At 44.2% G+C, this 26,110-nt stretch overlaps 1 protein-coding gene across 2 annotated transcripts in view; it reads left to right on the forward strand.

Moving 5' to 3' along the window:
- Spata16 (spermatogenesis associated 16) overlaps positions 1–26,110 on the forward strand; it is a 302,009-nt gene that overhangs the window by 168,033 nt on the left and 107,866 nt on the right. For both annotated transcript variants that reach the window (XM_031376462.1, XM_031376463.1), the window contains one exon: positions 15,683–15,767. In XM_031376462.1, coding sequence (XP_031232322.1) covers positions 15,683–15,767 — 85 coding nt within the window. The remainder of the gene's footprint in view (positions 1–15,682; positions 15,768–26,110) is intronic.

A 26,110-nucleotide genomic window follows, 5' to 3' on the forward strand; every position in this document is an offset into this window, starting at 1 on the left:
CTCTCTCTCTCTCTCTCTCTCTCTCTCTCTCTCTCTCTCTCTCTCTCTCTTTCTCTCTCTTTCTCTCCTTAAACTTTGCTTATTCTCTTTTATGTAAGAACCAATGTTCAGAAATTTTACCCTGTCAGTGTGCACTACTTAATTTGTAAGCTACTTAAAAATGCATTTGTGTGTCTTAGGCTTTTCTGATTCTTTTTCATAAATTAAAAGCTACAAGCTATACATTTTAAAAGCACAATTTAGGCATGGAAATCAAAGTTCTTATGGACTCCATCTGATAAATAAGGGTGGGGGATGATTTGTTCAGTGAGTCTAGCTGACTGGGGATAAATATACTTTATCTCTAAGAAAATATATCATATAGGAGAAAAAAGTGCATATGTAAATGAATTTTTAAATATCCTAAGTCAGGGGGAAGATCAATGTAATTCAACAAGAATATATTACAGCCTTCTATATAATCAGCTCTTTGTAGGAAAGAGAAATAAAAGAAGCAGAAAATGAGATTTCTGCCCTTGAGGAGCTTACAATCCTATTAGAGAAAGGATTTTAATTCTCTCTACGGGGTATTAAACAGGTGTACTGAACCATGGAAAAAAGGCTGTGCAATATGCATACATGTCTATCTAACCCAAGAGAACTACAGGACACTGTGCCATGTGTCATCTAATCCATGACAGTTTGATAGAGAGAGGGGGCCTGTGACTCCACAATGACAGGAAAACGCTAGGGCCATGTTGGGGAAATCTAAAGGAGTGTTTACCCTACTGCTAGGCTCAGGGTTGTAGACATCGTCATGCTGAGCTTCGACTGAGAGCAAAACAGCTCTAGCGAGCGCACTACCTTGATGTCTAGCCATCTAAGCAGCCTTAAATACAGCAGATGAAGGGAAGATAGAGACCTCCGGAGGATGGAGACTGTGGACAGTTTTTGAGTGACCTAGTTCATAAATGCGCACCACCTGGCATGCGGGTTTCCACTAAGAACTTTGGACCAGGTGATCTTGGCTTCTAAATCGTGCTTGCCTACTTCAGTCCACCCAGACAGCAGAATATGGCTGTCTCGGGTGCCCCCTTAGATGGCTAGTTGGCAGCGCTCTTCAAAGGGCCCTGGCTGAGATAAGCACACTTAATTCACAGCTGGCCAGAGAACTTCTCCCCGTTAGCCCAACTACTCAAAACAATTCAGACTTAAGCTCTGTGATCAACGTGTCTGAGCATGTTTTCTGGCTTGTCGCACTCATCATCAGCCACAGTGCCCTTCAGAAAGTAAGTGGTCAGTAGATTTTGCTTCAGTGAAGGAGAGGGTACCTACAGCTAGAGACAGGAGGATAAAGGTGACAGATAACAACTGTCACTATGCTTCCCGAATCAGAGAAACAGCTCCAACGGAGGAGTCAAATGTCCCGCCCCGCGTGTCAGAATTGGTTTCTCCAGTGTACACAGATATATGTTCACCTACTCTGTGCAGTCATTGTTCAAAAATGCAGATAGTGATGAGGGAAGGTGTGAGAACCTTTGCCCCTGTGGGGCTCAAAATAACCCATCCATTTCATGATTCTGTAGCAAGTGGCTACCCTGAGCAGGCCCCTTTAAATTCCTAAAAGATGAAACTGGAACCCTAGGCTCCGCAAAGCACACTGTGTTGGAAACGTCCTGAAAGCAGTGATTCTCAGCCTTCCTAATGCTGCCCCACTTTCATACACAGTTTTTAATGTTGTGGCGACCCCAACTATAAAACTGGTTTTGTTGCCACGTCATACCTGTAATTTTGCTACTGTTATGAATCATGATGTAAATATGTGATGTAGGACCATGAAAAGCAGCCTGGTGCCTGGTTGAGCTAAGGCTAGAAACCCCAGTGACCCTGAAGGGACAGAAGGTATTTCGCCCCGCTCCTGGACACCAAGGCTCTTGGCACAAGGCCACAGCCCTCCATAGATTTGTGGCCTTCAGTCATGTAAGGGCAGTGCCCCAAGCCCCTTCACATGTAGAGGACTTGACTTGTGGTCATGTAGCCTCAAGCTCTCCATTTTAATGAAGTACCTAGAGGCCTGAAGGTCTTAGCCAATAAACTCTCCTTGCCAGACACTCCTCCCTGCAAAAGGTATTTAACCTCAGGCCCACCCTAAGAAGTGAGGTACTGTTTTACTCATCCACTTTCCACCATGACAATAAATGCCTTAAAACCATGGACTGCCTCTTTTCACTGGGATCTGCCATGAGGAGCCATGGAGAAGGCTTTTCACCTAAAGAACTGCCATCTATTCTCCTGTAGAAGGCCGCTCTGAGCGCCTAGCCACGGTGCAACCAAGCCAAGCCAAACCCAAGGCGGCTGCCCGCCACAAGCCAAGGATTCATCCCCTCGGGATTCAGCCACACCTCTCTCCTCTTTTCCTTCTCAGCCCCTGGCTAGATCCAGCCTGCAGGCCCCCACTCCATTCTACCACGGCTCCCAGAGTTACCTGGGTGCCAAAGAGCTTGAGAACCAGCCGGCCCAGCCTACTTGCAGGCCCAGGAACCCCCGAACTCAGCCAGCTCCAGTGGTCCCTAGGACCTCAGACTGTGCTTGCCCACCCCTGGAGCAGTGTCCCGTGGCTTCCCTACAGCCTAACACCAGCCTGATGATGGTGTGGGGTAAGCGCAGTCAAATTCTCACTCCACCCCCACCCCCCACCCCTGCATCCTGCCTCCCCGAGGAGCCTGAGCCCTGTGGCAGAGCAGACGAAAGACCCCACTAACCCTACAATCTGATATGCAGGATCTCTGATATGTGACTCCTGTAAAAGGGTCATTTGACCCTTAAGTCGTCATGACACAGAGGTTGAGAGCCACTGCTTTAGAGAACTGCACGTAGCTAACCAAGGTGAAAATAAAGGGACTGTCTCAGGAAAGACATGAGTCAAGTGTTAGGACAGGTGGAAAAGAGGAATAGCCCGGGACAATAAGAGTTGAAAAAGGTTGTATCTGAGACAGACGTATATCTCATGGTAGAATGCCTGCCTAGTGTAGGGTGAATCTTCTCCCCATACACAAACAAAGAAATCAAAAGAAGGGGATGAGAGAGGAGGAAGAGGAAGAGGAAAAGGAGGAGGTGAGGGAAGGGGATACAGAGGAAGAGGGGGGAAGAGAGGGGAAGGAAGAGAGGGAGGAAGAGACTTTACCAAAAGGATCATTGTCCTTTAGGCTCCTAAGCCTACACTAGCTGTATTAATTATAAGCATCTATAAGATTTTTAATCATAAGAAGAAAACCTTAATAACAGTGAGAAATCAATATTCTTTTGAAAAAAGAAGTCTAAATAAGCTTGTTTGGGTATAAGCTTCTGAATACAGCCATGTTTATTTCACTTAACTAGCAGTCTCAATTCCTGGACAGGATGCTAAATTCTGAATGCTTTGTAGACATCAGAGACTATCTGCCGTGAAGTGCATAGGCCAGAGCATGTAATGTCTTGACAGCACTGTCATGTAAGAAGGCTCAAATGGGTTGAGCAATGTGTTCAACGTCACACAGCTAGCAAATGAAGGAGTTGAGATTCAAACTAAGGCAAGCTAGCTCCTACACTTATATTTTAAGCCCACTTTCCAGCTACACTACCGTTCTATAACCAGGATGAAAAACAGTTCATTCAAAGTGGTCAGTCACTGTGGCTGATCCCACCTTCCCAGGAAGCATAAATGTGCATGGCCCTTAAGAAAGAAGGAAAATGTCTTCTCTTACAGTATTTCATCCTTGAAGAAACAATTTAGGCACGGGCTATTTTCGGAGGCTTGTCAAATTGAAAAGTTCTCTCCAGATGTACTGTTACCTTGAAGAAGTAGACACTGAACGAAGGTTCCGAGAGAAATCAATGTTGAACCCTGTCATTCCGACGTCAGGCTGGGCTTCGGTGGGTCTCACCTGAGAAAGTAAGCTGCTTGCCTTTCATTGTAAGAAAGAGAAGGGGCAACAGGGACTTTCCACAGGATCTGGACTCACTTGGAAATCAAGTCTGAGTCCATCCCAAAGCTGTCTGCTATCTACTTTAAACAGTGATGCCACTCCTGAGGTCACAGGAGCTTTTGGGTGACTTTAAGGCCTCTGCTAGTCTGGAAGAATGAGCCAGCCCTCTACCAGGAAACCGCTGGGCTTGGTGAACCAGAGTCTGGCATCTCTGTGGGATTTTCCATGAAGAGAAAAACTCTGTAGACATTATTGCCCATGCTAGGGATAGGACACTGAGCACTTCGCTCTCCTAGTCTGACTAAAATCACAATGTGACAAATAAAATTACTGATACTGCCACAATTCTTGCAATGAATGAACACCTGTAGCCCCTGAAGAATTCTTTGCCATTTTAATGATGGACCACCTCAAAAGTCTCAATTAATTTCAGCGACTGATTCTCGGCTCCTTTCCCTCTCCTGAGAGTGAGTATGGGTGTTTGGACCATCAGGATAATCAGTGAGACTGTTACATATGATGATCCCTACACTGTGAACAAGTGCCCCATGCAGCACTAAATGTTAACACTGTCACCACAAGTGACCACTGATGAGGAGCCCTGAGAAGAGAACCTGGTTCACCCTTAGAAAATGTATAGCTATTGCCACCTTATTTTTTTTCACCTTATTTTGTTTAATTGATGAAACACTGCACAACTGTGGAGAACATATCATTTCTGTAAACATGACTTCACATGGCTGGCTGTGGTTGCCATGGCAACACCACAGAATACACCTTCATCAAACTAAGTCCTGCCTGCATCCTCTAACCACTCTTCTCCCCTTCACTGCCTGTGGGTCTCAGGTCCTTGAAAAGTAAACAATGGAGCTTACAACTATGATTGATTTGTACATTATGCTAAACAATTAAGATGTCTTATCAGCTTGTACAATCCCTGCACATTCTGAGGCTTTTTCCCACTCGAGCGGGATCAGGAGATGGAGTAGCAAGCAGGAGGGTGACAGTTGGTTCGGGCTATTTCCACTGTAAGCTGTCCCTCTACTGTGAATGGGTTTATTTTCTGCTCTGAATGCTCCTATCTCCAACTGCTTTACATTTTATGTTGGCTGCAGAGTCTGCTGGTATGAACTGCAGGAAGCAAAATTAAACCCAGGATTGCCTGTGTTGAGCCAGCCAGACTCTCTGCTCTAGCTTATCCCTCCTCTCCAGGATGATCGGAGACTGCATCCTTCATTTTATCCTACATATTCTTCTTCATTTATTCCTGTAAGACGTTGGATAAAACTTTACGATCTTTTACAAGCCTAGAAACATTGCACATTCCCATTCGTACCAAAGATGAGGGTGTTCTGTTGGGGCGGGAGTGGCCTAAGGAGGAGCATCTATTCTGTCTGGGGTTGTCCCACACATCATCAGACACAGCACCCTTCAGAAAAAAGGTGGTCAGTAGATTTTGGTTAAATTTGGTTAAAACAATTCAGGTGACCGACACTGAGAAACGTGCCAGAGAGACCCCTTCCAAACCCCACATAGAAAGAGCTTCTCTGGGGTTTCCCAGGCTCTGTCAGTGATCCTCAAGGATTCAGAGTGACACATTATTTAATTTGATGTGGTGTATTTGAACAGTTGGTGTCCCCTGAGGGGTTGCACTGCTTAGTTCAAGCCAAGCTCAGCATTGCTTTGTCTTTATTGTTTCCTTGACCATTAAGTATTAGTTCGTACATCTAGAAAGAGACAGAAGACAATTCTAGGCTTGTTTGTTTCAAACTCTTCTGCGGAAGCCATCCCTGGCGTGAGGTTGAATCCTGCAAGGTTTACTATCTTAAACACCTCCCTTCTGCTTCCGTCGTTTGAGGTTGTTCCTATAAGTGGTGCCAAGGTCTTGGTTCCCAGTTTTCCAGTGAGCACCTGAAATACCCTCCCATCTCATTTCACCTTCAAATGCATTCCATGAGAGGTGCTGACATTCTTTCTGAAGAACACAGTGATTCCCATACCACTCTTCCCTGAAAACCTTCAAGGTTTCGCCATTTGTCTCATGCCTTCCCTCGCCACCTCCTCATGCCTTACTCCTTGCTTCCCTTACCTAAACCAGATGGCACTGATGGATTGCCCATGCATCTACCATCTGCACCAGGGTTTGTTCTGTACCCCAATCTAGAAGAAGCGTCTCAGTCTACACTCCCTTTGTCTTCCTCATCAGAGTAAAGCAGGTCCCTCCTTAACACTAACAGGCCTTTCAGCTGCATTAATGTGTGTATTGATTATTCCACTTTATTCATTGTGATATAATTATCTTTGTGCATGTTTGCCTCCCCATTAGACTCTAATAATAGGAAATGGCTTATTCATCTTAGAATCCCATCTTTGTAGGCTTAATGAATTCATGAAGTATGCAAATGAGTGCACCAGAATCATGTACTGAGAGTCCTTCCTGTATCCATGAGCCTCTTCCAGGGCCCCGCTTCTTCATAACACCTTCATGATCCTATACAGCACAGGGGTCCAGAGAGAGAAGCACACAGCTCATGAGCCTGTGGCTAAACAGAAAAGCAGAGACTCTGTTGGAACAGTTGTGGTCAGGGGTGCTCATCATCCCTGCTAAATGCAAGCCTGAGATGTGGGCTGGGTAAGACCCTCTTCCCATCACTGAACCCAGAGCAGCAGTGGCTGGAATTTCAAAACTAGAAAGTCCTATGTTATTCTCTCTGCTGGAAATTTTTCAATTGTTTCCTACATCTAGAAGAGAGAGTCCAAGTTCATCTGTCTGGAATCAAGGATGGATCCCATTTTGTCCTGACTGTAATTTTCTAGACCTTTCTCACAACTGCTCAGCACAACTTTATCTCTCCTCAGTGTCTAAATTCATGCTTTTTTTTCCTTCAATGTTCTTATATGTAATATGCCACTGGCTCAAAACTAAAACTAAAACAAAGACCTAGACCCGTTTTCTTTTCTTTATCATCCCTTAAACAACACTAGCCTGTTTTCATGCCCCAGTGCAAAATCCTTCCTTAGAGTCAGAGGCAACCACTTTTCCCTTTAATGTTCTGTAGCATTTATGATTTGTGATAAGCTAGCTGTTTGCAGCTTATATTTGCATGGCTCTCATCAGTGTAAAATACCGTACACTTGGGTGCTGTTTTCAAGTATAGATGTCATCTCAGTAGTCAGATGGGAAGTCACCCAAGGTCAACATCATGTCCTTAGATTTCTGCATGTTGCCATGACTCCAAACCTTTCTGTAAAACAACCAACAGTTGTTTGGGGTAGTTGATTTGATAGTTAATAGTTGATTTGATAGTTAATCTTGATTGTCAACTTGATGGGACTTATAATCACTGTGGAAAAGTATCTCTGAGCATGCTTCTGAAAGAGTTTCTAGATTTGATTTACCGAAGCAAAAAGACCCAATGGGGGCAACGCCATGCTATGGGGCTGATGTTCTGGACTGAATGGAAAAGAAAAAGCAAGCAGGCCACCAGCGCCCATCTTCATTACACCCCGCATGCTGTCTCTCTCCTCTCACACACTGCACCCCGTGCTCTCTCTCCTTTCCCACACTGCACCCCGTGCTCTGTCTCTCTCCTCTCCCACACTGCACCCCGTGCTCTGTCTCTCTCTTTTCCCACACTGTACCCCACACACTGTCTCTCTCCTCTCCCACACTGCACCCTGCGCTCTGTCTCTCTCCTCTCCCACACTGCACACCACACACTGTCTCTCTCCTCTCCCACACTGCACCCCGTGCTCTGTCTCTCTCCTCTCCCACACTGCACCCTGCACTCTGTCTCTCTCATCTCCCACACTGCACACCACACGCTGTCTCTCTCCTCTCCCACACTGCACCCTGCACTCTGTCTCTCTCATCTCCCACACTGCACCCTGCACTGTCTCTCTCCTCTCCCACACTGCACCCTGCACTCTGTCTCTCTCCTCTCCCACACTGCACCCTGCACTCCTGCCATTGCACCACCCCAGCCATGGCGGACTGCATCTCTGAACTGTGAGCTACAATGAACCCTCCTTTCCTCAAATTGCTTTGTATGGTTTTTTGTTTGTTTTGTTTTTTTGTTTGTTTGTTTGTTTGTTTGTTGTCCTAGAATTGAGAAAAGTAACTGGAACAGTTGGGCTCCAAACAGAAAAACATAAAAGAAACCCTTCATACATAACTTGGAATTATTTCTATTCAAGTAGGCCTCTTTGAGAAGACAATTGTTTTTCTATTTTTCAGTGAATATGAATTATACAGAGCTGGTGGTGTTGGAGCATGCCTTTAATCCCAGCACTCAGGAAGCAGAGGCAGATGAATCTCTCTGAGTTCCAGGATAGCCTGGCCTACAGAGGGAATTCCTGGATAGCCAAAGCTACACACACACGCACACACACAAACACACACACACACAAACCGTCGTTAAAAACAAAACAACAACAACAAAAGAACAAAAGAATTATATGATAGCGTGGGTCCACCGTAAGCTTTCTAGACAGGCCCATCATATCTACTCTATGCCCCCTTCCATACTCGCTCTCTGCATCCCTGAACCCTCTCTTCCCTGGCAGCATCCCTTCTATGTTCACTGACATGAATATTTTAATAGAAATGATCATGTTCTTCTGACACAGCTGAGGAAGGAAAATTGATTTGTTCAGCTTAAGAAGCCCAGTGAGAAGAAAACCTGTCTTCTGGTGAGGCAGACAGGGATGGTGACTGCTACCACCAGCAATGGTGTCACCACAGGGACAGTGACTGCTACCATCAGCAATGGCGTCACCACAGTGATATCTGTTTTTAAATAATGTATCAACAGTTGTCCATTTGAAAAAAACAAAAAAACAAAAAAAAACAAACAAACAAAAAAAACCCTTAGCCCCAGGGAAGTTAGGCAGGGTTCATGGAGTCCTGTGAAAGATGCACAGGAAAAGCGCAGCAAAGCGAAGTCTGTTGCACTGAGCCCTAGAGAAGACTTTAAATGGCTTTCAGTCGCTATCACACTAACGACATTTTTGAAATGTGACCTCTTTAAACCAGTGTCCACATTCCTAACCTCATAGCTGGGTCTTACGCATCAAATGATCTATGAAAGCACCCTAAGCCCTCAGAGAACACTAGCTGCTGTTCTAACACCTGCCCTCGCGGTACTGTTACTGTACTGTTACTGCCGCTGGTTACTACTGTTTCTGCGGCTGGGTTCTGGTTACCAACTGTGAACATAGTCCAGCAGGGAGGCAACGTACGCACAGCAAACCTCTGATATACTGGAAGACAGTCATGCAGGAGCAAGCATGGCCCGAACGCCAAGCATCGTCGGAATCCAGAGGTTGGCGGGAACCTCTGAAGAAGCTTGAAGGCGGCAACAGGGGCTGCTGAGACGGCTGCATGGCTCAGGGTACTTGCAGCCAAGCCCAGAGACTTGAGTTTGATCCCCAGACACCACCCGGCTTCCAAAAGTTGTCCTCTGACCGCCACATAGGCACCAGGGCACGAGTGTCCGTGTACCAATGCGCAAGCATGGGCACGTGAATGAATAGATGGATGTATTCAACTCATGTATAAGTAGGCTTGGAGACAGTCTCCAGCTATTCCAGTGGGGACCTAGGGTGACTTGTTATCTGAAGACGAAGAAACTTTCTCTTTTAGATAATGCAAAACAGATCTCCTTTCATCTATGCCAACGAACACTGGGAATGCGGAAAAGGAGAGTCGCCTCGGGCGAGTGGAGGCTCGGATTCTTTTAGCACTGGCCTCAGGACGTGCCAGCGAGGCTGTTACCTTGGAGGCTCAGGGTCTTCTCCAGATGTGGTGACAGCTTTTCCCAGTCAGGTTCTCTTGGATGCTTGCTTCCAATGTCTTCTGAGGAGCTAAGTTGGGAGCCCAGAAAAAACCTTCATTCCTCCTCTGTTTAAAGAGGAGCTGTGCCACATCCCCAGGGACTGAGGAATCGCGGTGTGACCTGGGGCCTCAGCCTGGTCTTAAAAAAAAAAAAAAAACCCACAGTGAAAGAGGCATTCCAAATGTCATCATTGAAACCTTAGACCATGAAGACACACCCTACTGGGAACACGTGGTAGGGTGCCCCCTTGGCTGATAGCATCTCTTCTTTCAGTGGAAAGGGGGCTGGAAATGCATAACTTCTTCAATGCCCATCAAGTGCCAATGTGAACACTCCCAGAACATGGAAGGCCAGAGCCTCCTGTGGGTTGGTTTTGGAAGCAGGAGAAGGCCACTGCTCAACCTGAAGAAATGCACACCAGAATTGCAGAACACCTCCGTAGGAATGCCCGAAATCCCACCTCTGAGGAGGTGGGAACAGAGTACCCTAAGATCTGGCAGTTCTTGTCTACATAACAAGTGCAAGACAGCCTTGGCAGATGAGGCCCTGTCACCCCCAAAAGAGAGAAAGGCACCAAGCACCTAAATAGACATGATTTTTTTTTTTTTATTTAAAAATAACCAAGTGCCTCCTACTTAGCTGCCTGTGTGAGGCACTATGCTGGCAGGCTCCCATGGCTTAGATCCTACAGCAGGACTGTCCAGTGACAAGAGATGTTCCGTACCACTCAATATGGGAGCCAGCAGCTTCCGGTGACTGCCAGCTACCAAAGCTGTGCCTGTGAACCTAAGGAACTGAATTAAAGTTTTAAATTTTCATCCATCTAAATATAATTAACCTCTTGGGGGAGAGTGACAAGCATTTGGCCAGCACAAGTCTAGAGAAAGAAGGCAACATGGAGAAAACCATACGTTACTATTAGGAATCCCAGGAAAAACATGGCCGGCTAAGGCTCTGGTGGCAGAGCACGAGGGTGGGAGAGGGAGTAGAGGCTGCAAGCAAATGTGCTGAGGAGAAAAACAGAGACAGCTGAGAACTGTAGGTCACTCCCCCCGCCCCCCAGGAGTTCAGATCTCACTGCACGTCGTTTGCATTTTACATTGTTAACAGAATGCGACTGTAGACTGTAGCCAACTGCTATAGGGAAAACATAAAGACGCTTGTGTGTGTGTGTGTGTGTGTGTGTGTCTGTGTGTTGGAGTGAACCCAGTGGTTTAACCTCTCCACTCAGAGTAACAGCTCCTTCCTATTAGTATGTATTTATACTCAAAAGGAATATACATTTGGGCATCAATATTAATTCATCTAAAATTAATAACATATATGCATATGAATATGTAACATGTATCATCCTGAGAAGTTTTTTTTTTTTTTTTTTTTTTTTTAGCACAGGGAGGAAGAAACAAGTTCTTAAGTGTGTTAAAATGGATAGAATCTATAGTTAGCCAACATGCACACACCCTTCTGAGTTTCTGTACCCAAGGAAAAAAAAATGGAGCAGCTGCCCACAGTCATCCTCAGACTCTGGCGGAGCCAGTTTCCAGGTGTAACAGGAAGAAGAGGAGGGATTTAAAAGAATTAAAAAGGTGACCATGAAACCAGCTAACAGTGAGGAAAAAGGGCTGCAGAGAAAGCAAACCAGAGGGTTAATTAATTAACCCAGCCATGTTAACAAATGGTAACAAATGGTTGTGGAGATATTTAGAGCTGCTCTCTTAAAGACGAGGGCCAGTTGGCTTGTGTTAGGCCTGGAGAAAGTTCTAAAGCCAGCAGATTCAAACTGCACAAGAAGCTATTTATGGCTGGGAAATTGTGTGGACTCGTGAGGAATTCAGAGCAGTGTCCTTCCGTGTAGGTCTTTAAAACAGAATAGATTCTCATCAGTCTCATTTGAAGGGTTTAAGTGTGATCCTGCCTGAAGGCAAGGTGATGAAGGAAATGACTTTTCAAGGTCCCAGCCAGTCAGCCCGGGGAGGCCACACTGAGGGCTGCGGGCTGCAGTTCTCCTTTGTTTACACATACCTTATTGTTTCACACCACCATGTGGCCACACTTGGTACAAAGGCTGGAAATTTTGAAACCAAACATAGGCCTTTGGATATGGAGATTGTATATTCTATTCCGCATGCTCTAAGAATTCCTTGGCCTGTGTGAAGATCTCTCTCTCTCTCTCTCTCTCTCTCTCTCTCTCTCTCTCTCTCTCTCTCTCTGCAAACTCAGCTAGCATGGGTGTGCTTGTTCCCAGGACCATTCATTCCTTGACCATAATTTAGAAAGTGTAAGCTACTTTCTCTATTGTCAATAACAATGTCTAGTTCTTTGATTGTGCTTACGCCATCCAGTAGGAACAGGATTTGAGTCACACTAAGCTGAGATGATGGCATAAGTACTTATGACTGTATCCGTACATGCGCTGGATTCCAGCCCTTTCACATTTAACAGATGCGTGGAGTAAACACATGTGACTTCAGTGACAGTTCCATAAAATGAATTCAAACAGAGTATCAAAGCAATAGTAGATTTGCTTGCAGGAAAGCAGTAACGGTTGACACATGACTGGAGGCGTCACACTGAACATAATCTTCGACACACCACATCAGGCCAGTGTGCCTCCTGGCACCTTCCTCTCTCATTTATGTGATAAGCACGTCAGCATCCATTAGCATGTATTAAGCTCCCCTGTGAGCTAGCTTGCATTGGGATTCATATTGGACAAATTAGGTTGTCTCTCCATTGTCACCACACCTCCGGTGCAAAAAAATCACTGTTAACTGTGGACAGAGAAATCGCCCTAAGGCCAGACTGCCCCCGGCTCAAGTCCTAGGAGGCTAAGACTGGTAACCAAGCAGGAAGGGACACCGTCCCTATACCCAGTGCATGTCGCCTAGAACGGAGGCGAGCCACCACCCTGGGCAATATGGAACCTTCTAGTGACACTGGAAGAAACAGAGTCCTGCTTGCGCTTGCTTTCTCTCAGAGAGTAATGTCACCTAGAGAGCGCATGTGGCTTTTAGAAAGGGCTTCTCTCTCTCGGTGTGTCTGCTTTTGTTTGGTTCAATTAATGGAGAAGGAAAGGAAGGCAGTAGCTGGAGGAGTTAAGGCAAACAAAACTTAGGGTAGGACGGCCATCTTTGTGAGCCGCCAGGAAGCCTCCAGGAAGCAAGGGGAGTCTGAACGAGTGGGAGAATTGTCCGAGTGGTTTGCATGGCTGGCTCGACTGACTGAGATCCCATGTGGAAGCTGGTGTGTTGGGTTCACATTCTACCCCGCAAAGTGTTCCATGTGGCGCTTAGCAGTTACAAACTGACAGATAATGAAGTCCTAACTTCAGTAAAGGGAATGAGCTCCTATGATCTTCTGACCAGAGAGCACAAACACCCTTGGCTGACGCAGGGAACGCCTACAGTGAAACAAAGGCAGGAGTGACCCTGAGTCATGCTGACTGGCGTTCAGGACGACGACGACAGACACCTGATGGAGAGCAGGAAGAAGAGTGGAAAGTGTTTGCATTTGGTTTGTATGGCCAGTTTGCCAGAGCCTGGCTCTCACATGGGACTTAAATCCTTAGAGATGCTCAGTGGAAGGATATTGGCTGTCTTTGCCCTTTTTAAAAAAAAAAGATTCAAGACAATGAAAATGCCTTATCAGTTGGCTCACAAATGCCACAAGGCATAATGCTTCCATCCCTTGTCATATGTCTCCACACACTTAGACTGGTTCCCGAGACTCATCTGTGCAGCAGGGCTCTGACAGGAAGAAGAAGGCAGATGCTAGAAGCATGGCCGCCATGTCCACAGGGAAGCAGATGCAGGTACCCGATGCTTTCTGACTTACCTCCCAATTTGAACCTATTTCTGAGCCCTATTCCTAAAGCCAAATTCCAGTGGAAGGAGAAATCGGAATACAGATTCTCTAGGATGACAACAGAGTCCCCAACTCCTAGAAAAACAGCAAGTGCTGCCCTGGGGAGCGCGTTTCTTCGAGGTTTTCTATTCATCCCTTCCAATGAGAACCAACAGCTAAACATGGTAGGTTGGAGGCACCTACGTGGCAAGCTGACTTGTGTTTGGGTCAATATGAGAAGACTTTCCAAATACCTCTACCAGATGCAAACATCTGAAATGCAACTTTGCCTCCTAACACCTATTGTTCTCATCATTTGTCCATGTTCTATACGTGTTCACACAATGTCAAAGCTTCCGAGAATACCTTGTCTGATTATTACAGCCTTTGGGAAACGTGGCAGGAGTCTTAGAAGATAACTGTCCTTCACTGAAATGTTAATATACACCTCCTTTCCAATATTCTAGTCAGATGAATCAAACATTGAGTTGAGCAATCCTCCAAATGCTGCTGCTTGAACAATGTTGTACTTCCATTGTTAGTGTGTTTGCCCATGTGCACTCATGTGTGTGCTCATGTGTGTGTGTGTGTGTGAGAGAGAGAGAGAGAGAGAGAGACAGAGACAGAGACAGAGACAGAGAGAGAGAGAGAGAGAAGAGGCCACAAACATACTTGCACATGCTTGCAGAATCCAGAAGAGGACATGAGATAAGCTGCTTTCTCTCTCTCACACCTTATCCCCCAAGATGGGCTCTTACTGAACATGGAGCTAAGTTGACAACAAGCTGCATTGACACCCTGTCCGCATCCACAGCTCTGTGGCTAGAGACAGATACACACATGTATAACTGTGTCTGGCTTTTATATGGACGCTGGGGATCTCTGCTCAGGTCTTCATGCTTGCCCAGCAAATACTCCTACCCACTGAGCCATCTCGCCAGCCCCATTGTTAGTGTCTGAAGTCCTAATTTTTGTCTGTCCTGAGCAAGAATGTAAATGTTTTAATTCTTTGAGGAAAGTGTGATAGTGGGTTTATAGATGCTGTGCCTCAGACAGCCTATATTTAGGGAAGGAACATTTCTAATTCAATTTACAGTGATGTCAAGAAACAACACGTATCTGCAGGCGAAGATAAGAAAAACACGCAGAAGTACACAGTGATAGCTCTACTTAAATAAATAAACTTTCGGTACTAGTGATTAGGTACACAGGATTATTATATGTTTAATTGGCTAACGTGACAATTTGGAATCACTTCTAGTCACATTTAATTGGATTTGTAATCTCTGGGGAAAAAGAAATAGAGAAGCATAGCAAAGAAACAGCCATAAAAGTAAACTGTTTTTCCAAGGGGTGCTAAGTAATGAATTAATATCCATTCCACAATAGTTTTAATATCCCCCTCAGCTTAATAAGACCAATGCAGTCTCTGTACGCTCTGGATCCGGAAGCTAATTCAATTAGACACAAAGTTGGGAGGAAGAGGTTGTCTGTTGAATTGGAGTGTTTTTTTTTTTTTTTCAGTTGTAGAAAGGCAAATTTAATCAAAGATAAATAATCTTTTAACTCAGGTAAAGTCTGAGGTGTGCTTAAATACCCACCTAATAGCCCAGAGCTGGGCTTGTCTTGGAGACATCTTAAAACCTATGCGCAAGGTGCAGCATAGAGCTGCTATGAAGCCCAGCCCCACAAACATAGGCCTTTGGGATCTGCCATTCTGTACATCGTTTGAGGTTTCATACAAAAGAACCAAAAACAAAGCATAAACATGTCTGGCAACCTTTTAAGTTTTCTTGGGTTTTATAAATGGAAGATCCATGTAGAAGACAGACGGATCATTTCCTCTACAGTTTCCACGTAGCTTGAATCGCAAAGCTATCTACATTCTACATCCTAAAGATGTGCTTTGTTTTTTTTTTTTTTTTTTTTTTTGCTTAATCTTACTCCAGTTAAATGTGTGCATTGTGAAATGTTGTATAGTGTTTGTGCATGCTGCTTATTATAGTTTTCCCGCTGCCTTATAAATTCATGGTATTTTACATCTGTTCTTGTTCTAAGGAGTGCCATGATCGCGGACTACATGTTCTGGCTCTGTGGAGGGAGCGAACACTGTGTGAGCAAGCTCATCAAACTGTATTGGCAGGTAAACAATTGATGCCCCAGCCAGGGAGGATGGGTGCTCAAAGGACCACAGAAAAAGGGAGCTCTGGGCAAATCAATCAGACAGGTGCTGCCCAGTGGTAATGGACTTATAATAAAGTAGATTTCTGAAACTAATTTTAAGTGCAAAATTTAGGGTTGTTAACCCTTGGCCCCTTCTTGAGTTTTACAACTCAATATAAATTTTAGACATCCAAGAACAATGCCCCAGGCAGACTATGACAATGTATCCTTTAAAATACATTTTGCTTTTTCATACATTCTTTTTGAGTTACAAGTTTTAAAGCCAAATATCTGAAGTGATGTTAGTCACACGATTTTGGATAATAAAAGGATGAGGGGTATTAATGGATGATGTTTACTATTGAAAACTGGACAATAGCGAATACTCTGTCACTTGTTGAAAATGATAGCAGGGTGTCCTCTCAGAACCCAAGGAGAAGCCATCACTTCTCAGACGAGCAAGGAAAACTTGAGAATCACTCGTTCAGTCTCCTTCCATTTAAAAGACTCAGTAACTTACGTGTTTCCATTTAAACACTTAAAGCTCAGTTTACCTACTACTAGGAAAAAATAGATTTTCATTTTTAAATTACCCTTGCTGCACTTGAGACCTGCCATCTAAATGGAAAAATAGAAAAAGAAAAAAAAAGTGGGTTTCAGAAAAATAATTTTAATCCCCCCCAAAAAGACATTCCTAATAGTAATTAGATAAACACTAACAAATTAGAAACACTAACAAATGAACAAAAATAAAAAGTAAAAAACACAGTTATAGAAGCTGGAGACAGGGCGAGAACATCCAGTTCGCAGCATCTGGAAGCTTACCACCACCTACAAACTCATCCGTGCAACAATAAAATACCTTCCTCCGCCCTCTGAGAGCACCTGCACTCACATGCGCGACCCCCAAACTGATGCGCATGCGCATACTTTTAAACACCATTTTTAAACTCTTTCCAGAGTCGTAGATATGAAAACAAGCAAGCAACGTGCTGCAGACACGCGCACACTCGACTGATGGCTCTCAAAGCGATCTTAAAAAGAAACAAGAGAGGATCCGAATCTCCAGAAGGGACCGGCAAGTCTCGTGTTGAATAGGTCCCTTACAAATGCCGGGGTTGAGTTATTCATTCAGTGAACCAGCACGTCCTGTGTGAATGCTGACCTTCCTGTATCAAAATGGGGGCGGGGGATGCAGCTAGTGTAGGGATAAAGAAGATCTAGAGCCGGATACTTCTAAGCAGAAGAAGCTGGTTTACAAAGAACATAATATCCTCATTTCATTCACACTAAAGTAAGAAAATAACCTCCACTCGGCAATATGTACATCTTCACAATGACAAAAATTAATATCACAAGTCCTTTATTTTCTTATTCTATATTAATAAGTGATATGGAAAACACACCTTTATTGTATTCTTTTCATTGGAAGCACCTGTGTAGTGAAAAGAGCGCCCCCCTGACTCAGATGAGTTCTAACCTCAACTAGAAACAGTAACATCAGTCTCCGGCTTCAGCCAAAGAGGCTTCAGCAGAAAGGACGGGATGCCTGGTTCTCTTCTCAGCTTCACCACGCTCCCTGATGTCACGGCCTGTAGACATACAGATGGCATCTACACATCCAGTGAGCAGCCATTAAGCAGAGCCCAGCAAGGTGGCACCTGCCTGTCATCTGTCACTAGGGAGGCTGAACAGAAAGATCCTGAGTTGAAGCGTAGCATGGGCTACATTGGCACAGAAAGGCAGAGGCAGAGGCAAAAGACAGACAGACAGACACGGGGTCATGTTTATTTATCTCATTGCATTAGAAATTGGCCTAAGCACAATCCAAATACCAAAGCAGTACTGAGAAAGACTTATGACTTTTACTCTACTATAAGGTTGTAATTTTCCTGATATAAGAAGCTGAAATACTTGACATAGTATGAGTTTCAGTGTTTCATTTTGATGGCAGCAAATAGTAAAACTTGCACTAACAAAATCACCGATTGCAGATGGAGTCATAGCATCCCATATGTGTATAAACACTCATCAAGAAATACCAACATCTTCTGCTTGAATTGGTATTACATCACTTCATTTCCTTGGGCCACTGAGGGCCTTATTAGGGTGACATCATCAATTTTATCTATGGCAGCAATTTCTTCCAATTTTAAGATAAACTATTTGCCATGTGTCTATAGACTGTCCCTACTGACAATTCTTAAGATATTGTCAGTCTCCGTGCCAGGGCTGGAAAGTTCCTAGTTATTTGACCCCAGGTGGCTCATTTAAAGTTGCCAATTAGAAAAAGGACAGGAAACAGGTCGTCCCACAGTGCTACCCACAGTTGACTTCAGCATCTTCACACCAAAGATTCACCTAACTCACAAGGCTAAGATGTCAGTCATCCCAAAGCTATGTTCTGGAATGAGCCCATTATCAAACTGGTCTAAGTTTTCTTTACTTGGAAAAAAATACATTAAAAAAAAAATTAGCCAAACAGAATCCTTTCTAAACCTCCTTTCTTCATAGAAGCTTCTGTAATAGGAAGGAACTTCGCGTTGGGCTCCTGCATCTCGACAAAGGCTCCTGAAACAGCTCCACTGTTCCAGTTGGAGCTCTTGGCTCTGAGGAAGCCAAGGACTTTCACAGCAGGAGGGAGCCCTCTTTGGGGACTGTTGGAAAAGCTGTTGACACCAACACATGCCTGTGTAGAGAGCCTGACATGTGGAGCCTCTCTCTCTGCAGTGAAACAGCAAAGGCGGAGGCAGTGCCAACTTCACAGGTCCTCCATCTGTGCAGAGAATGCTGAGATGTCCCACCCAATTCAAGTTGTACTTGGCATTGAAACGTTCTCCATTGCAAAACCATCAATGGCCTGTATTGCTTCCTAAGGAAGCTCACTAAAAAGTTTTCTGGTTTTGTTTGTTTGTTTTTGGTGTGATCCTTCTACTCTCAAAGGATAAAACAAAGAACTGGACTTTTCACTCACATGCCCAAAGAATTCAGTGCACCAGATTGACTCCTAAGGTATTCCCGTGCACTTCAGTGTTCGAGCCACTGATTCACACCTTCTCTTTATACAGCATTATTACAGCAAACCCTTTTGTTCTTGATATTGGGCCTAGAGGAGACATATGCTTCTAGCACCAAAACCAAAAAATAGCCCCAAGCATGCTCTTGTCATAGAGTGCTTCGGTCAATTTTACTATAGACATTCAAACTTCAGATCTTTACAACTCAGTCATTTGTGCACATTTGAAGTTGGTGAATACCTTTCTCATATACTCAAGGGGTCTCCATTATTCATTCTCACGTGCCACTGAGTAACTGTGTAAGCACATAATACATGTTAGGGATACAGAGATAGACAGACAGGCATCACTCTGTCTTGAGGGTCCACACATGGCATCCCTCCTCATGAACAGTATCTCTTTCTTCAGCTCCAGATACCCACAGTCAACAGAGGCTTGAAAATACTAAATGAGGGCCAGGTGTGTTGGCTCACACCTGTAATCCTAGCACTCTGTAAGCAGAGGCAGGTGGACTTTTTTGGTGACTTGTAGGCCAGCATCATCTACATGATGAGATCCAGTTCAAGCAAGGACACCTAGTGAGACCATGTTGAAAGAATTGGGACGGGGGGGCGGGGGGAGGGAGGAAAGAGAGAATGGGAAGAGGAGGAGGGGAGGGGGACTCAATGTACATTAAATTGTATGCCGTTCTGACTAACATGAAGGAATAGTTCACCTGTTAAGTCCCACAGTAGGCATTTCAACTACCAGACCATTGATCGTAGTATAGAGTACTTGTGTTAAGTTGTCATATATCTTTAGTAATTACCCCTCAAGTAAGAATCAGTGGCTCACACATGTAGAAGAGAATATATGAAGTGCATCCTTCAAGTGAAATGGTGAAGAAGCAGTAAGACATTCTGAGAGAAAAAGGAAGACACATTCAAAACTGTTCTACTTGTCTCTGTTGCTAATCTCTCACGGTGCCTAAATTACAAACTATGTTTTAGGATAGATCTGTGTGTGGTGTGAGCATATCGAATTTATGTAGGATGAGGTACAATCCATAGTTTCAAGAATCTGTTGGGAGAGTTTTGGAATGCCTCCCTTGAGGGTTGTAGGGGAAACAATTGTATTCTACCATAAGATATTTTATACAAGAAAGAATTACAAGACTGTAAAATAATTAAAATGCATACCACTGCTTAATATTCTGCCTTTCTGCCATGGTGCCATCAAAGCACATTGCAAAATGCCATTCAATAATAAGTTGTTTAATCAATCAATCAAATTAAAAAATTAGTTTGATATGAAGCCAAAGCCACTAACATCTAACTGAGAACATTTTTGCCATCATTGTTCTGTAATTAAGGAATTCAGTGATTATGCAAAAAAATGCTAATTGCCCTGATTAGTTCATGGTGTGTTGTATATATGAACCAAATGATCACACTGCACCACATATGTATATGCAATTATGTGATGACTATAAGTCACATACCTACACACATATGTATTTTGTATATGAAAGAAAGGATATATACTATATAAAGGATATATATTCTCATAGAATATATACTACACAGTTAGTTCCCAGTGAATATCCTGAAAAACGAGAGCAACTCTCTTAATTAGTTAACACAGTTTTTAAAACGAAAAACATCAAAAGGGAGAGATGAATTTCTTTAGTTATGAAATCATGCAACATTCCTCTGTACATGGGCATATATGTTTTAAGGTCAAAGTTGTAGGTGAATTTTTTTTGGCTTCTGTTTTATTCGAGACTCACCAGACCCTGTGGAAAATGCTGCAGACATCCAGGATCCTTTGCAGTGGTTGGTTTCCACGCCCTCACGAAAGTCCCAGGGATTGGCTATGCATTTCTTCTGTCCAAGTTGGTCATCAGGAAACTCACAATCACGTAGAAGCCTCTGGCACATCCAGAAAGTCACATATCATATGTTACCCCCGGAGTGAGTGGGGAGTCGAAACTAATAATAAAACCTAACTTTCTACTCCTTTTTTTTCCCCCTTGATATTGCAAAGTCATCCCGATATTACTCATTTACTTGGTGAAAACTTACATCTCTGCCTCAGAACAAAAATAAAACCTTCAACATGAAATTACAGGTAAAGTGAGGTTAAGGAGCTAGAAACATCTATCATTATATCGAATAAAACACCTACATTTTCTAGAGAGAGAAAAAAAATGTGTTCCTTAGAGATGAGCCTCCCTGTGAGAAAGTTTCCCAGAGAAAGGAACAAACTAGAAATATCATGTGAGTATTTCAGTTAATGGCCAGTATTCGTTATCTGTTTATTTAACTTGGTTGGCCTTGTCCATCAGAGAGCTTGTAAACACAGATGCCTAGTGTCTGAAGGCAGCCTTGTTACTGCACATTCTTCAGATTAGGCATACTTTGAGGAGCACCAAAGCCAAGGATACGTTCTCCATCAAATGCCATGCATTGTGTCTAAATTCCCAGGACTTGGCACCAGCTCTCTCGTCAGCCTCAAGTCAAATGCAAACTACATTTGACCTAGGAGAGCTCAGCTCAGTCATGGTGACCTCTGAATGCACTGGGGAAGAGTGGGTGTCCTCTAGACTCTTTGGAAACATGAAAATACATCCACGAAAGGAACAGGAGTTAGTAGAGAAGCAACTGAAAAAAAAAACTGACGAAGCCTCCTGGGGTTGAGAGACGTGGGTGAAGCAAAAGGACCCAGGGAAGGCAACGGGTCCAGGGACTCACTGCTGCCCACTCCCAACAGGAAAGCAAACAGTGAGATGGACAGTGCAGGGCTGGGGAACCCGGAGCTGCAAGTCTGAGTCTGCCGCTAACACCCAGCTTCATTTCTGTACGGGATCGGCTAGTGCTGTGATGATGTCCGGTGCCAACCACTATAAAACTCCCAGTAACCAGGCTGGCTGAGATTTGGATGATGCAGGCTCATCTCCGTTAGGCTCGGCTCCAAGCTGAGGAGTGCAAGGGTGCCAAGCGCATCTTTCTACCTCTTTTGACTGCTAGCTACCTACTGTGTATTCTTAGGAGCAATCGTGGCGTTCTAAGAGAAATGCTAGCTCCTATCAAGAAGGCTGAAGGAAGCCACACGATCCAGCCCAAGTACTAGGAAGTTCTGCCCGCCACAGAACCAGGACAGAGTCGTGTATACAATATAGCTGTGGGGGGCGGTGGGTGTAGAGCCCAACAAATGTACAGGTATTGTATCTACTAGCTTAGGCTTTTCTGTGGTAAAGTAGTAGGCGCACCTCAGTGGATCTTGAGGATCTCGAGGACCGGTGCTCAGTAGCGACTGAATTAGAATCTCCCGGCTTGAGTGGTGATCCTGTTTCGTTTCTGTTGCTATGACCAAACTTCCCTAACAGAAAGCAACTTGGGGGAAGAAGGGATCTTCTTCAGCTTATACTTCAAGTTTATGGTGCATCATTATGGGTAAGCCAAGGCAGGAACTTCAAACACCGACACATCGCATCCATAATCAGGAGAAGAAAGTAATGCATGTGTTTGTGCTTGCTTGCTTGCTTGCTTGCCTACACTCAGCTTGATTCCAATGCAGTTCTGGATCCCCCCACCCACCCACCTAGGGAATGCTGCCCATGTTGGGCTGGGTTTACCACACTGGTTAACTTAATTAAGACAACCCTCTCACAGGCTGACTCTCAGCATATACAACCTCTCTTTGAGACTCTCTTCACAGAGGATTCTATGATGTATTGAGTTAACAATTAAATCAAACCACCAGTAGTGGGGCCCCTCTAACACACCTGCCCCACCGAGTGATTCCAACGCACTGTTCTTGGACTAAATGTTTGTAAGCACATTTCCAGTTTGCTAAGCTCATGACCAGCTTAGGCTACCAGGCAGCTGAGCTGGAGCTGCACGAGGGTAAAACACTGGGAGGGTCTGCATCTGTCTGTCCACACTGTAGATGGAATTCCATGTTAGGTCCCTCATGTTTCCAGCTGTTAAACATGAGTCATTGCCGTCCCTGTCCCATCATGAGTGCCCCACCCCAATGCTTCAGTGACCTTGCCTGTCTTCCGCATCACAGCTAGACCACAGTGGACACTGAGTTGTTCTGAAGTCACTTGCCTACAAAGAAATTTGTCTATTAAGATAGGTAATATTGAAATTCCCATTTTCCAAAAACGTCCTTTTTTTTTTTTTTCCAATTACAAGGCAGGCTAAAGAGGAGGTGTCCAAATTGAAATTCGAGGCAAATGAGAGCTTCTTTTCCTGGCTCTTGGGGAAAAAAGATAAATATGGAAATGAATTTCTCATCTAATTATTCATTCCTGTTTATATATTCTTTAATGATATGTTTCCATGGTTACCAGCGTTGTTAAATGCTGCCTGTGTTTCATTTTGCTTTGATGCTATTTGAGGCGGCCTGGCAGTAGGAGAGGCTCACTTTTAACTGAAAGGTGTAATGAGGCGTATGTTTGATCCAAGGTTGAGTGTTCCCACGAAGGAGATAGTGACCGTGACATTGTTTGCTGGTTGTGTGACTTTGTGTGGTTCTTCAGTGGTGTTCCATGTCCTGGGCATTCAGCAGAGGAGAAGAAAGGGAAAGGCGGAGAGGGGGAGAAAGAAGGAAGGCAGAGCCTGAACCATACACGTATGTGAATTCACATCAGTATGTCACTACGATGTTAGGCATTTGATTTATCCACGCCGCCAAGTAAATGGGCTTGCTTTCGCTTCGCCCTTCTCCAAACACACTACCCCACTCCTTCAACCACCCACAGCATGCTCGGGGCATAAGCCCCTTCCCGACAGAGTGGAATAGTTACTTCACCTCAGTGTGAATTCAGCCGAAGTGCCATCTCTCCAGAAACTGCTTGCCCCTGGTGCCCTAAGTCTCTGCGGAATAAACGGCTCTTTTGTCAGCCTCCGGTACTGGAGGCAGGAGTCCCTGCCAGTGCCTCAGAATGTGACTGCAGGGGGCAGCCTAGGGACTGCCTTCCTGTGTTGGCAGGGATCTTCAGTTGCACATAGATCTTTGAGATTCCTTAGAGAACAGTGGCAAGAAAATGACTCCTCAGTCCCTCTTGAGAAAGGTTTACTCTGCCCTAGCCTATGGAATTGTGTGAGGCAGTTAGTGGCCCCGATTTGGTTTTGCAGTCATGTCTGTCAGTGACCCGGGAAGCTCATAGTCAAATTCTGTCTGTCTGTGTCTCTGTGTCTCTGTGTCTCTATCCTTGTCTCTTCTCTCTTCTAAAAAAAGTATTTGGGGTAGCTTGGTTTTTAGAGGAATAAACAGTTACCTATAGGGGCAAGCTGAGGCTCCTCCCACTTGGGTGAATTGAAGCCTCACTGTTTGGTGTGTCCCAGCTCCTGTAGCCCTCCTCCTAGGGTACCAGGATGTTGTTGGCACAAAGACTTTGCTTTCCAGCTGAAATCTTCAAAGGCCTCTTCCCTCATTTTTGGTTTGCACCTGAAAAAATAAATAATAAAAACTATTATGAGCAAAACCAAATGCAGAGGTTTTATGGCTATCTATTCTATTTCCCACAGGTTTTTATGGGATATTGATTTACAAGCTTGCAGAGAAATTGAGGTCACTTTCTTAACAGTTGGAGACGTACAATTATACCCCATGAGGTCATGGGACTTTTAAAGCTGTGCTCCCCTAGGTGTAGGATAATCTGAAGACTCGGAGCTTTTAATTTTTTTTTCTGTCATCCTTTGGAGGGTGCTGCAGACAATTTAAAAAGTTAAGTTCTCGCTTTTCTTCAATTCACATGATTATTTTTTTCACCACTCATTTCTGAAGACACTCTGTTCTACCTGTACCTGAGTTGAATCATTTTCTTTTTCATAACAAGTTCCCTTCTCCTAAATAATGAGACCTTGGCATTTCAAATGTCAACTTTTAGCATATGACATATTTGATTTTTCTCAGGATCATAAATTAACTATGAAGCTAACCTGTTTCTTTTTTTGCAAGAAAATGTAAGTGTTCTTATATGTAGTGCAGCCTGCGGTAGGAGTCAACAAGCTGTGAGAAGCAATAACCTCCGGAGAACCTTGGGCAGATTATTTCAAACCAGCTCTAGAGCTATGGAAAGTATTAGTTAATACACAAGTCTCCATCTATCCCTTCTTCATTCCTCAGCCCTCAGAAGCCAACCTCAGAGGCCACTAGAGCTCTTTCGTGAGACTTTGAGGGCAGTAACACTTTTATTTATTAGTATCACTTGACGCTACAGCTTGCTCTTGTAATTCAGCACATAGACATATACCCCTATATAATACATATCGACTCATATGCTATACATGCACACATGCCAATTTTGGCAAAGCCATTGAGTTTATCATAGACATGATTATTCTCCCTCTGAGATACCCTGATGCTAGGTGACATGATCGGTAGTCATATATAGGAAGCCAGAAGTCTCATAGAATCACATTCCTGGAATCTGATGGCATAGCCTAGATGACACTAATTGCAGGCAAATAAGAGAAATAAGAAAAGATGGGAAATGTCTGGTGGGCAGGCAAGGTTGAAACCTGAGGGAGAAAAGAGATTTCAGGGAGGCAGACACCAAAGACAAACTCTGAGTGACATCAGTTGGGTGCAATCATCTCTTTTGATGGGTTCTGACACACTCTTCATCCTTGCTTGGGGCCCAGCAGCTCGGCAGCTCTGCAAGGAGCCACTCACCTCGAAGACAAACTCTTTCCTTGGATGAAGATGGCTTGAACTTTTGTCTTCTGCCTAGAATTTCACCCTTGTCCTCTGGAGCCATAGGCAAGAAATCTTCCCATACTTGGAAGTCCATCTCGGTTGGCTGGACAAGTCTGTCGATCCTGCTTCTGAGTCTCAAGAGCCAAAAGGCCTTGATGGAGATATACATGATTTCAGTGCTAGCTCTCTCTTGAAGTTTCTGTGTGGATAACTGGTTTCCTCATCTATAAAATGGGAACATGTCTAGTTTCTTACTCTTATTTTTCATCTTCTTATTTTAACAAGCATTTAACCAAATGCACAGAGGACACCCATCGAATTAACAAATGACCTTTGGGGTGTGTCCATGAGCTAACAGAAGCCCAAATAAACACAACTCGTTGCTGTTTGACGACAAAAGTTAGTGTTTCAGCATGTCTTACACTACCACCAAACTCATAGGCTAAGACTCATTCCTAGTATCCAGTTGTCCTTATAAAGGGATTGCAGCTAGTGTATCTGCTTCTCCTTTTAAAACCTCCTGGTGATTCATTTTTCAGTCATAAAGAACAAAAGTGTTGTGGCATCCTAAGGAGTCTGGAGGCTGCCGAAACCCACACAGGGAAATCTTGAG

The sequence above is a fragment of the Mastomys coucha genome, unplaced genomic scaffold, assembly GCF_008632895.1.
Source record: "Mastomys coucha isolate ucsf_1 unplaced genomic scaffold, UCSF_Mcou_1 pScaffold17, whole genome shotgun sequence".
Lineage (NCBI taxonomy): Eukaryota > Metazoa > Chordata > Mammalia > Rodentia > Muridae > Mastomys > Mastomys coucha.